The 13255-nt window shown below is 40.5% G+C and overlaps 1 protein-coding gene across 2 annotated transcripts in view; it reads left to right on the top strand.

Annotated features, from left to right (window-relative positions):
• Positions 1–10419, top strand: part of MED8 (mediator complex subunit 8) — a 63238-nt gene extending 52819 nt beyond the window's left edge. For both annotated transcript variants that reach the window (XM_081734197.1, XM_081734196.1), the window contains 2 exons: positions 7462–7699; positions 10008–10419. In XM_081734197.1, the coding sequence (XP_081590323.1) occupies positions 7462–7699; positions 10008–10087 (318 nt within the window). In that variant the 3' untranslated portion in view covers positions 10088–10419. The remainder of the gene's footprint in view (positions 1–7461; positions 7700–10007) is intronic.
• The last annotated feature ends 2836 nt before the right edge of the window (positions 10420–13255 follow it).

The following is a 13255-nucleotide window of genomic DNA, read 5'->3' as shown; positions in this document are numbered from 1 at the left end:
ACAAACAAACTAATTGCCAGCTGGGGGAGGGGAGGGACTTGAACCACCACTATTCGATTAGTGCATTCATAATACAAATATCTATCCGTAATTTGTTGCCTTTACAAATATTTGTCAACAAATGGTAATGATTTGGAGTTGAGGAAGAAACTATCTAAAATACAGAAAGCTAGTTATATCGTTAGTAGCTCAAGTAATAAAGCATCTTTCTGTTAATAGATATGGTTGGAATCTCCGCCAGACGATCAAAGGCCGTACTGAAATGGTCGTCGGATTCCGAAGTTATGGATAAAGGATCTGGATTAGTTGTATAGTTTTACCAGTGGTTGTACTGTCAGGGAAAAGTTATACTATATTATGATCTGCAGTCGTGGGAGCAAGAAACTTTTTTTTTTTTCAATGAATCAAGTATACTGTTGAGTACAGTGTATATACAGCGTAAGGCATCTAAAAGTAGCACCTGAAATACCGAAGAAGCGAGAAATGCTAGCGATATGCGATTTGCGGTAAGCAGCAATATCAAATGGGGCTCGTCAAACGGAGGCATGGTGTGGTAGGAAAAGTATCGCCTAATATGGTATCAGAAACGAAGTGATTTTATTGTAATAGAATGATAGACAAAATTATGAATCACATGAAAGGATACATACGAAGGAATAGCAACGCCGTTTGTCTCATGCTTCTACTGCACATAGTAACGGAGATATGACCATCGAAATGTTGTAAAGAGAAAGACAAGGACCCACTTGACTGCCAGTACTGCGGTACGAATGCCGTCTAAGGTGTCTGACAGAGCAATCCTTGACTCAGAGCAAGTTACGATTGCCGAGCCACGAGGTCATTGGTAAGAGTGAAAACGGTGGTGTTTACAAATGCAGAAAAAGCCGATATAATCTTGATTTATGGAGAATGCAGCAAGAATGCCTTAGAAGCTTGCCTGTGTGCGCAGAGAAAGAGATCCGGACAGACAGCAGCACGCCTTTTTAGTAAGCTCGTTGTGAAGTTAAGGAGCACCTGAAGTGTAACAGCGCGACATGTGCGGAACAAGCCAATTACAGGTGAGATGGAGCAACAAATGTTCTAACGGCTGCTGCTGTGAATCCTCACATTAGCTCCCGTGATATTGCCAGGGACGGTGGTCAGCGACATGTATTGCGCACTCTCCATACACGTAAATTTAATCCCTATCATATCTCAATCCATGAGTGTGATTGTGTAAACCGTAAGATAGATATCTTTCATATCGCATCCTTTATCAGCACACGCTGTATATGAAAAAATAGTCATTTCTCGTAGAACTTTCGCAGTAATACTCAAGGAGTAATCAGGTGTATAAAATTCCTGTTATTGATAACTCATGACTAGAGTTCGGAATTAATGAGAAATTAAAAAGCCCAAAATGGGTCGCAAAAATGCGAAATAAAAACCCAAAAATTGCAAAATGAAACAAACAAACAAAGGGTTTTAAAAAAAATAGGTACTAAAATATTTAAAAACTATAATAACCTATAATTGGTTTACAATTGAATAAAAAATATGGATCCTAAGAAATAAAATGTTTCATTTTGCAATTTAAAATTTCTGGAAGCTTGCAAATTGCGTGAGCCCCAAGGGACGTCTGCGATCTATTAATTCATCAATCTTTAGTAAAAACAATGAAACAAAATTGTAAACACACAAAAAAAAACACTATCACACTTTATTCTTACGCAGTTCCGTTAGCAGTATAATGAAGTGAAATCGTTCTACACTACACTACCAGTTTATTTTAACTTAAAGTTATTTCATGTTTTTGTTTTCTGAACCATCAACAACTTCCTAAGATTTTCAAACGAGAGACATTATATTAAGTTAGAAAGATTGTGAGAGTGATCTCTCCATATCAACAGATAACACTTGAGCATATTTGAAACGTAATTTGGGAAGGATTTATGTCATTGTCAACACTTGCATCCTCCGTAGGAGTAGGAGTGTTCTTCATTTTTTCCTAATTTCAACACGATCACACTTTCTCCGAATGTGCGCGCCCTTGTCACAAAATACAACACTCAGATCATTGACAGCATCATTGAAGGTTTCCAGAAAACTAAATGAAGTTTGTTCTTTCTTTCTTTTCAAGCTTGGTAATAGCATCTGGCAACTTTACATATTGTGTTGCAATGACAGGTAGGTTCGCTTTTAAGAAATTCTCCTTAAGCAGACTTTGAGCAATTTTAATTAAAAATGCATATCTCCATGAAAACAATAAATGATTCTTTTGACGGGTCCGAAGTTCTTAGCATAATGGAGAATAGGTGTAATCCATGTACCTCATCTCGTTAAGGCGGGCTGTAATGCGAATGGAAATTCAGGGTCACGAAAAGCACTGGTTCGCGAGGGAGCTTTCAGAAATATCTTTTTCACATTTGACACGCAAAGATCTATATCGGGAAAATAAGAACATACTCCTTTGCAATTCTATGCAGTTTGTGTGCCAGACAGGTGAGGTGGAGTATACTTGGGAGTAAAACCTTAAAGGCTTTTGCTGCGCTTTCCACAAATGCAGCTCCGTCTGTGACAAATAGAACTCTATCGTGTTTTATTCATTCTGGCCACAGAATAGTCAGCAATTTTGTAAAAAGCTGCGCAGATGCGTGCCACTTACTTTTCCCAAAACTGATTCAGTCAGATGCGTTTGGGTACCTTGTACCCCTTCCAAAGTTCCAATTACAACACTAGCAATGGAACGGTGTAGAATATAGCATGTTTCATCAATTAAGTTCCATATATTTTTGTCACCAACACTTACAGAAATCATGTGGTTCGGATTCAACGTTAATCAGTAGGTCCACGTCTCATATAGCCTTGCTGCTGAACGGGTCGTTAAACTCAAAATCAACTCATCTCAACTTGTGTATATCGTCAATAGTTCTGTTGTGCGCACCATCAACCCAATTCTTTCTCAAAGACGATTCACCTGGAAACTTTTTGTTTTGTGTATTTCTGGAAAAAGTTTCTGAAAGAGAAATGTTTTCTAACTTCCATAAAGGACTGTCCATGTTAATTAGAGGTTCACATAGATCATTCGCAAAACCTTGGTACACGAAGCGGGATATATGTAAATATTCCATGAAGATTCTGAAGCTTTTCACGAGCTGATTTGTGTGCCCTTGCAGATTTGTGTGTTAGTGCTTATATTATGTATCAATCTGCGTGTGTAGAAAATATCGCTTCTAATCGGAAACCACAATTTCACATAATTTGCGAAACACGTTGATGCTAGTGGTCTACTGGTCCACGCTTAGTTGCATGCATGGGGAGCATGCCCGCGACCGTTCGGTCTATTTGATGGACGGGCACCGCTCAAATGTATTGCACCCCGCCCGTAGTTCCTCGATACTTATATCGTATCCACGTGCATATGGTGCACCGTCAGAATTTATCCCCTAATTCTGACTCGCCTAAGCGATCTAACCCCCTTTCTCTGAGGGAGTGGGATACGCCGACTGCGCGGCCGGATCAAGTCCTGAGTGCCTACCAGTAACCTACTGGTTAAGGCAGACTGCTAGCGAGCCAGTCCTACCATGCTCTGCAGGCATGGCACCCGAGCGTTATAAGGCACCTCCCGCCCATGTTCACCGTTACCCAGATTCCTGGCTCCCACAAGCTACCGAATCTCACGATATGACCACAGCCCGGCAGAGTCTAACCCAAATCCGGGGCCCCAGAGAATGCCTGAGGGGGCTTGTTCTATCCCGGCCCTGCCTACCTCTATCGTTCAACTGGCTACCGCCTTGTCGTTTAGAGGTACCACGCATACGTCGAAATACTACCGTATCTCATCCCGGATCCAGTAGTACGTGTTAAGTCACCATTCGAGTTTGGTACCGGCCCATATCCTACAGAGTTGCCTCCCTTTAGCGGGATCAGAACCGTTACCCAGATTCCTGGGATTGGCCCCTCCCCCACCTCCGTTTGGAATCCCAGCAGGCAGAAATCCGACACCCCCTCCCACCGGTAGGGTCGTCCAAGCAATACGGGACTTCCTCTAATTACGGTAGAGGTACACCGTACATTACCAGAGCCAATGACTGCTCAAAGGCAGACATTGTCATTTGGGAGCCGTGTCTCCCCTGGTAGGCCCGCCCAAACAATACGGGGCTACCTATTTTTAACGTGTTTAGGTACCACGAACACGTTGTAGCAAAGCTACTTGTCCGAATCCCAGTGGTACATGTAAGCCACCATTAGAAGGGACACCCACACCCTTCCTTAGATAGGGTCGTTCAAACAATACGGAACTACCTCTTCTTACTTAAGAGGTCAACCGTACATTACCAGACCCAATGGCTGATGTAGACTGTCTACCTTTAAAGACAATGGCCATTTAGGAGCGGCGGCTCCCCTGGTAGGGTCGTGGCTCCTGCACCCAGCTCACACTACTGGGACGAAGGAGTGACCCACTTCCTCAGCGCTCCTGAGGTACGAGTATGCGTTAGGATACTAGGTATCCCATCCCGGACCCAAGAGAATGCATTACGCTCTCTTTGAGGGCAGTACCTAGATAATCCTTCCGGTAGGGCGCTGGATCCGCCCACACTCTTGGACACACCAGCTACCCACTCTTTTTAGCGTGTTGGGGTACCACGCAGCCTTATCTCCCGGACCCAAGGGCACGGCCTAGTTGCCCATTTCGGGGAATACCCAAAGGCTCACCCCCGCCGGTAGGTGCGGCAGCCAAAGGCTACCTACCTCACTGAGGACGTGATGGGGTCCCACGTACTCTCCCAGATCCAACCGCACGAGTTACTCGCCCATTTCGGAGGATACCCTAGGGCTCACCTCCGCCAGTAGGTTGTTGGCCCTGCAACGCACCCGCTGCCATATGGCAGTTAAAGTACCGACAGCGGGCCTGCGACAGGGCCACCCCATCTCCCCCGTGAGGCAACCGCTCCCGGAACCAGATCCGAGAGCGGATAGACACGGGGGTTCCTCCCTCTTTCTCAGCACGGGCTTGGGACCGGCCATGGCGGGGTTAATTTGCGAAACAGTACAGAACATCTGTTGAAAACACGCTACACTCAAGCTCACTCACAAATTTTTCATCTTCTCTTTCCTAGAAAGGCCTACTTTCGCCATCTCGAAACATTGTAATGCACACCAACAGCAGCTGTGTGTCACACAGCCAGCGACTCTCAATAAACTGCCCATACGTTGCTATATCTTTAAAATAAGCATCTTCGTTTATCTTTGTCATTCAAATTTTCAAGAATTGACTCCACTTGCCACATTCCAGCGGCAATAGACTGCAGTTATTAGACACTGCAATCACTTGGCCAGATAAGAGCGGTCAAATCTTTGGTATGCTGTCATTTATACATAAAGAGCAATAGAAAAGAAAATGACAGCAAATTTCTTCTAAATTGTGAAGTTGCAGTTTTCCTGAAAATAATATGGAAATGGCAATAATGGCATTTTGTCATTAATTTCAAGCTTGACTCATGACTACATAGTCTGTGCACTAAGTTTGGAGATTGTTGGCATAAAAAAGAAAGAAAAGAGAATAATCGTAAACAAATGTTACTATTCCGCTTGTGTATCTCTCTCGGTACAACTGTAAGATTCCCTTCTGGAAGTCTTGTTGTGTGTCTGTGTTCATTTCCCTGGTAACTAGCTGCTGGATATCAGAAATGGAGTCAAACCTCTTCTCCTTTAGTTTGGATTTAACCTTGGGGAACAAAGAAGTCTGAATGGGTTAGGTCTGGAGAATGAGGGGTAGTTGATGTAGACAACTTGTTTCTTGGCGAAAAACTGCTCAACAAGAATCACCTTGTAGCATGGCGCATTGTCATTTACTAGGATTCACTCGTAAGAATTAGGAACTTGCATCTATAATATCTTTGTAAACTGCTGCCATGATGGTGTGACCCTCGGGGATGATTTTTTTGTGAACCACACCTCTACAGTCGACCACCACAAACATCGTCTTTACACTTGACTTCTGAAGTCGCATTTTTTTCGGCTGCGGAGAACCTCTACCGATCTAACCTGCTGATTGGCGCTTTGTGGAAGGCTCGCACGTGTGAATCAATGACTCGTCACCATTTATGATATTTTTGAACCAATCTAGGTCCTGTCTATTCCATTAACTCATGATTCGCAGAAACCCACCACTTCTTTTGCTTGTCAATCAGTGTGTGTGACAAAAAGTTTTCTTTTCTGAAGATTCTGTTCCACAACTTTTGTAAGTATCATTTCCAGTGTTCAGGCCCTTACTGACTAGCAGCAATTTTCAGGCAGTTTGTATCTCAGCAATTCGATTTGTTTCACAGTTCAAACAGTTGACACTCCACTCCTAGGGTCATCCGTGACATCCTTGCGACTGCAGGAACCGAGCATGCCACTTGAAAACATTGGCTGGAAAGAACTCTATACTCGTATGCACTGTTAATTACTTCCGTAGTTTTTGCAGCATTTTTACCAAGCTTAACGCAGTTTGATTACTAGCCACTGTTCTTTTTCCGTATTCACCACAATATACCTCGTAACGCCTCACTTGATGAGACACTATAACTCATACACCTGGCGCAGCAACATAACGAACTCTTCACACTTCTTTCGTCATATGTCAGATTCCGTCATCAGTCACATAGCATTGTTGCCAATCTCGAATCTTAGTAGACGGACTGTGTATTCCGGATTTTCTGCTACGAGTACAGTAAAATCGATAGTTTTTACAGCACTATTGGGGACTGCTCTATAGGCACATAAATTGTAAAACCTTCGCTACAAATGAAAGTTAAAAAGAAATGGGTTGTCAGGATTTTATTAACAAACTAAATTTTTAAGTTGGTATAGAAGGTGGGCATAAGTCGCTTGATAGCAACAGTTATCCAGTTCTCATTTGACTAGAGTAGCAGTAGCTGATTAACGTAAATAATACGTTGCGTTGAGGTTCGTCAATAATATCTTTTAAGAAGTGATTTTATAAAAGATTTAAAACTTACTTCATTTGCAATTTGTAATTAAGTCAGTTTACAATAAATAGCTACTTGTTATATGTAGAAGCAAACTCTGCTATATTTTTTGCAGTGAGTATTAGCCTTTTTGCTTATTTTCCATTAAATATCACCACCGCTCGCAATATTGGGATATTTAAAAGTGTATTACTTCTAAATTTGAAAATTATCCATCAATATTAGTGATATGTTCTTCTGAGCTTAAAAGATGTAATTTGTGCATTGCAAGTGATGGAAGGTATTTTGAAAACTCGATTTAGGTAACCTAATTTGTATCACAATTGTTATGAGTTGTGATACAACTTGTAACAATTTTGTAATTTCGTAATTAATAAATAATTCATTTCAAGTTACTTATGGCCCATCTTGTATGTTATTAATTGGGATTGTATTTATTGTATATTGATTACTTGTAGCAGACAAGGTTGGTTAACTTTTAGAACCAATTCTTTTTTATTCCCAGAAACAGGTGAATTCGGTGAACAAGGTGGTAAGTCATGTAATGGATATTGTAAGTAGAGCGCGGGAAGAATGGGAAAGTGATGCCAGCTGTAGAACAGGTACTCCACAAACTTCATCTCCATCAGATACAACGACATTGCTACAAGCAATTGGAATGGGTAAAGGTTTGAAAATGATGCCAGGCAGGCCAGGACCTCCACCAACACAGATGGCCACTACTCAGCAACAAGGACAACAGAGTAAGAGATTCACTTTACGTTCTCTAGAAATTGCATTTGAAGTTTTATCTGTGTACAGAATAGGAGTTCTCCGTTCCCTCTACAAAGGGCACTAGGAAAGTTTTGCAATACAACCTTATTTCTTATACTTTTTAAAGTACTTTCCACTACACGTTAGACATGTTTCCAATCTTCGAAACCAATCGTCGAAGAGAGTGGGGGGCGCGGTGGCTCAGTGGTAGAGCGTTCACCTCCGGTGCTTGGGGTCCTTGGTTCGATCCAGCTCGCGTCGTGTGGACTTTGTGATGGACAAACACCGTGCTCGTGGGTTTTCTTGGGGTTCTCCCGTTTCCTCCCACTTTCTTAATTCCACCATTTCACTCATCTCTCATCATCACCGTCTCCTTTAGCCTAACCGACATACCGTGGGACGTAAAACTTAAAGATTTTTCCAGTCGTTGAAGAAACTCTGCCATCTTTCGATAGAGATCTGGGCAAACTCTTAGTAGGGCGTCATCGTATGTAAAACGCCTTTTTTTTTCAGTCTAGTCTTCACATGGGGGAACAGCGCGAAGTCACAAGGAGCGAGATCTGGACTGTACGGAGGGTGCTCTAACAGTTTTAGCTCAGTGCTGGCCAAATACTCTGAGAGCAAAGTTTTGAACGGTGCACTGGAGCGTTAACGTGGCGAAGAAACCATGTGTTCGTCCTTGAGTTTGGGTGCAACTATTTGAGAGCGGTAAGAACTTTAGGCAGACATTCCTCGGTATACCACTTCTCTGTGACTGCCTTGTATGTTTCTAAGAAAACTCAGTCGACAATTCCTCGCACGCTAAAAAATACTGCCACCATTCTCTTCTTCACTGACGTAGCCTTTCGAACAGCCACGGGGGTCTCCTCATCTTCAAACACCCACATTTTGTTTTGAGTCTTGGTCGGGACGTCATAGTAATAGAGCCAAGTTTCGTCACCTGTCACAATACTGTTCACAGGAAAGATTTTCCATTTTTAAATTTTTTCAACATTTCACGGCACAATGAAACACAGTGTGTCATCTGCTCATCGGTTAAGTCATGTGGTACCCAAAGGGTACAAAGTCGTTAACTCGAAGGTGATCGAAGAGAATAGCATGGACTGCTGGTGCATTAATGCCCAAGAATACCTCTATTTGACGGTATGTAACCCGTCAATCTGTCTCAAGCATTTTCCTTACTGCAGCAATGTTTTGTTCAGTTACAAATGAAGATGGCCGATCTGACCTTAGAGCGTCCTCAAGGCTGAAATTTCCTTTTTGAAACTCTTGGTACCGCCTAAATATCGTTGTACGATAGGGACAATTCTCTCCAAACACAAGAGTCATTTCCTCTAAACACTGATGAACATTTAAACTACGTGCAAAATTGTAGCGCAAAATTGCCCAGTATTCAGTTTTTGACCTCGACTACATCTCCACCTCTTTTCACTAACATAGCTGAGAATTACCTGACGGTGAGACAATAACTAGAGCTTGTACAGTGCGGGTTTGGACATGTCTAAACACGCGCCAAATTGCAAACTCCTGTGATGATCCGTTCTGTTCTATTGCAAAACTTTCCCAGTGCCCTTTGTACTAGTTAATGTAGTTTGAACCTAAATTATAAAAATTTTTCGTATGTATCAGTAGTTTGGTTTTAACATGCCCCGTTTCAGATTCATAAAATCTTGTTTGTATTGTGTGAGATTTAAATAAATATCTCTTTAACGTTTATGGATATCGCCAGTGTAAGTAAAATTGCGAAAGAATCTTCGATTATTTGTTTGAAAAGGCAGACTGTAAATGATATGGAATGCGAATGTTCTTAAAGCTTACGTAACATTGTCTCAAACGGTATTTCAAAACGTAGTAAAATATATTGGCGAATAATTAATCGAAGTGAAAATGTTTGTGCTACCTGCAAACTATAGAATGGAGTTGGGGCTTTCATAAACATTTGATTATTATAAATTAGTAGTGGTTACAATATTTCTCTTCATTTATTTATTTTTGTCATTGGCTGTTGGTTGGATAGTAGTTTAATGTTCCTTTGAGCACCGAAGCTGTATGAGACCTGGATCTACAGTTTAATTTGGGATCAGAATCGAATGATCTCCCATTGGGAATTGAACCCAGGCCTTTTGCGCCAAAGGCGCGTAGACTTTTCTCATAAAGTTCTTATCGATTCGGATTAATCCAGAATTTTTAAAACTGGCAACACAACGATACTAAGGTAGGGGAAGGAATACACAAAAAATTACATAATACAACATTTATATGATGTTACTAATGACCAATATTTTTCTATATTTACAGTGAGTTCCATCACCAAAGCACCAAGTGCTATAAAAACTAATATCAAAGCGGCTGCTCAGGTGCATCCATATGCAAGGTGATTTCTTTCCGACGATCGGCAGGATATAAGTCGACATGATTTTAACACTTCTAATGAGAATGTCTTTTGTTACGTCATTATCTGCTTGGATTCTGTGTAATTTCATTTGGTGCAAATTTAAGTTTCCTGAAAACGTGCAGTTTACATTTGGAAGCTCATTAAGTTTACTTCTTTTGATTTTTTAAAGAAAAATATGTATTTATGTTTTCTTTTATGAGCAGAACATAGATTTTGTATCGTATTATACTTAAAGAGAGGTGTTTTGTGATGATGTATGTACATATAGATTGATGACAAATGCGGAATAAACAGTAAATTATTTTTAAAACAAAATTTGTGATGTTTGATTGTGAATATACAGTGGTACCTGTTTGAGGTGGTGTGTACTACAACACTACTTTTGCCATTTAAGATGGGCTGATCAGAAACCAGCAGCTGTACTTGTAAACCGATCCGTGTTTCCTTAAACTTTGCAGTAGGTTAAAAACACTCTTGAGCAATAAAAGCAATATTGCAATTAGGATAATGGGATACGCCCGTTTCGCCGTAGGTCGAAGCCTGCCTTCCAGTTATACCAACTATTCGAAAGAACTTCTCTGACGGGAATGAGTACACCAGCGTCTACAGTATCGACAATCCCGAATTTTGATGCCGATTTCCTACGGTATGACCACAACCTGATAAAGTTCAACCCAATTCTGACAACTCCTATAAACCAGGCAGGCCTAGGTCGCAGCCGTGCTGAGGCACCTCTATATTACCGGACCGAATGGCATGTGCTAGACGCCCGTTTGGAAGATGGGAAAAGCCTTTCCTTCCCCGGTAAGAACCACCGAGTTATCCCAATTTTGGGAACCGTGCCAACCTTAATTTTAGTGCTTAGACTCTCGCCTATGCAACGGCACATGTTACCTGCCCATTTGAAAGATAAGATAGCTGCTTCCCCCGCCCCCTGCCTTCGACCCGATAGGATATTTTCCCTGGATCTAGCCTTCTCCATGAGGAAGAGTAAGACCTCGCTTATATGGAAGTTCTCTCCTATCCCATACCAAACATTTACTATGGTGAGGATAAAATTCGTGTTGACATAGGAGACCCCTCCTCCTCCTTTCTGAACATGGGCTTAAGTGGCCTTCAACATGGCCTCTAAGGTCACTTCTTGCGATTTTTATCTGTGGGGGCACATAAAAGGCACCATCTATTTACTACCCATGCTGGCTAGTCTTCAAGATCTGCGAGATCGAATGATTACAGCAGTGAGTACAGTAACCAGGGACCAGTTAATTTGTGTTCGCCAAGAAATGTACTATCGATTCGAAGTTTGTCGCATAACAATTAGTGCCATGTTGAATGCATAAAATAAAACTGAACTTTCCTTTATCTAGTGATGTATCGTATGTGTGTCTATCAATTGTCGTTCATTAGAAATAAATATTTTAAATCTGCTTCTTTTTGAGTAACCTTGTATCGCTTTTTTTTTTTAAAAAAAAATATTTTCTGTTTTTTACTGTATTTTTGAAGTCAGTTATTTTCCTTTTAAGTTTGTGTAATTTTTCCACTATTTCGTAACCCTAGTAGTTTAGTTAGATACCTAAACTAAAATTATAATACTAACTACCTATAACAATACATGTATATTTAAATGGTCTATGTGTTAGAAATTATAGCTGAACTATTGTTGAAACTAGTATTATTACAGGTGAAGAGGAATAGTGAAATATAAACACTATCTGCTGTTGAGAAGCTTGATAGTTTAGCTCCTAAAACTGTCATCAGATCCTGATAAAATTTATATAGACCCTGCGAAAAGCCTTTGCTCTTTGAAACTAAAGAATAATGATAACAATCGGTTCATCTGTGTTGAAGTTCTGTGTGAACATATACGCAATGAAATCAGTTAATTGAGGAGTTCTATGTAATAAGGGCACACAATGAGAAACCATGTTCTGAGAAAATCGCGTGTAAACATTTCAAACATAGATATATATATATATATTATTTAGCGTTTGTACATCTGCACCCTACAAGAGAAACTTGCATTTATTCTTCTACAAAATACAAAGAAATTAACAGTTTGATCCACTATAACATAAATGTGAATGTTTTTAAAAAGGCTTTTATAGGTCCTTGTTAGGGAGAACGACTTTGTAGGATTCTCGCGTATATGTATCACACCAGTTGTGTGTGATACACTTTGTGAAAAGGAATTAAGAAATGTAATTGCAAAGTAAGGAACAAAGTATAAAGTAAACAACAATATATATGTGTAACAATAATACATTAAAGTAGTCCATGTACTATGTAAAAACCGCACATGTAAAAATATGGGCACTGGAAACAGTTTATGCATTACGTAGGACTGGTAAAACACTCATGAAGATCATCATCTACATTCACGCTGTTTGGTTCTTGGTTTACGGTTTGGGCTTGACAGCACACATCCTCATACCAATCAGCAGCGTCTAAGTCCAGAAAAGGGAACAAACTCCGTATGTATCGTTCTTTGGCTCCGTACATCTACTCTGTAGTAGGCCTGAAAGCAGGACATCTTGTTGTTCCTTTGAAATACTTCTGTAATATTGAGGAAACAACTTTTCTTGTTCCCCAGCATTTAAATTCTTGCAACATTTACCTTTACAGCTTCTGTCCACTAACACAAATTGCTTTTCACTAATATCTTTGCTACTAATGGTTGTATAGTTCTCATTAAGTTCCTTTTCTTTTTCTTTGCATTAGGATCGCTTTTTGATTGTCTTTTCTGTTTCTTCGGATTATAATCGAACTCGTGCTAGCACCCTGTAACATGTTCAACGTTGTTCAAACAACTTTCCCACCAACATAACTGCAACATATACTCGCTTTCGTCTCACGACCATCTCTATTCCTTCATTGTAGCAACATCAAGGCTTACGATATCGGTATGAGATTTTGCAGGGTTATAGAATTAACACTAAAGAATTTAAAAATGCAGTCTCCCTAAAAAGGGCATATGTCGGTATGGACCCCTGTTACATAGAACTCCTCAATTATGATATTAACACTTGTCATTAGTTGAGGAATGTTGTGGCGTAGTTTTGTGATATTAACACTTGTCATTTGTTGAGGGATGTCGTGATGTAGTTTCCAGAATTTTTAACGTATCCTGATGAAATTTATATGGGAATTTGGA

This window comes from Thermobia domestica, chromosome 12, assembly GCF_964235325.1.
Source record: "Thermobia domestica chromosome 12, izTheDome1.hap1.1, whole genome shotgun sequence".
NCBI lineage: Eukaryota > Metazoa > Arthropoda > Insecta > Zygentoma > Lepismatidae > Thermobia > Thermobia domestica.
The sequence above is the reverse complement of the archived record's forward strand: the minus strand, read 5'-3'. Positions and strand labels throughout refer to the sequence as shown.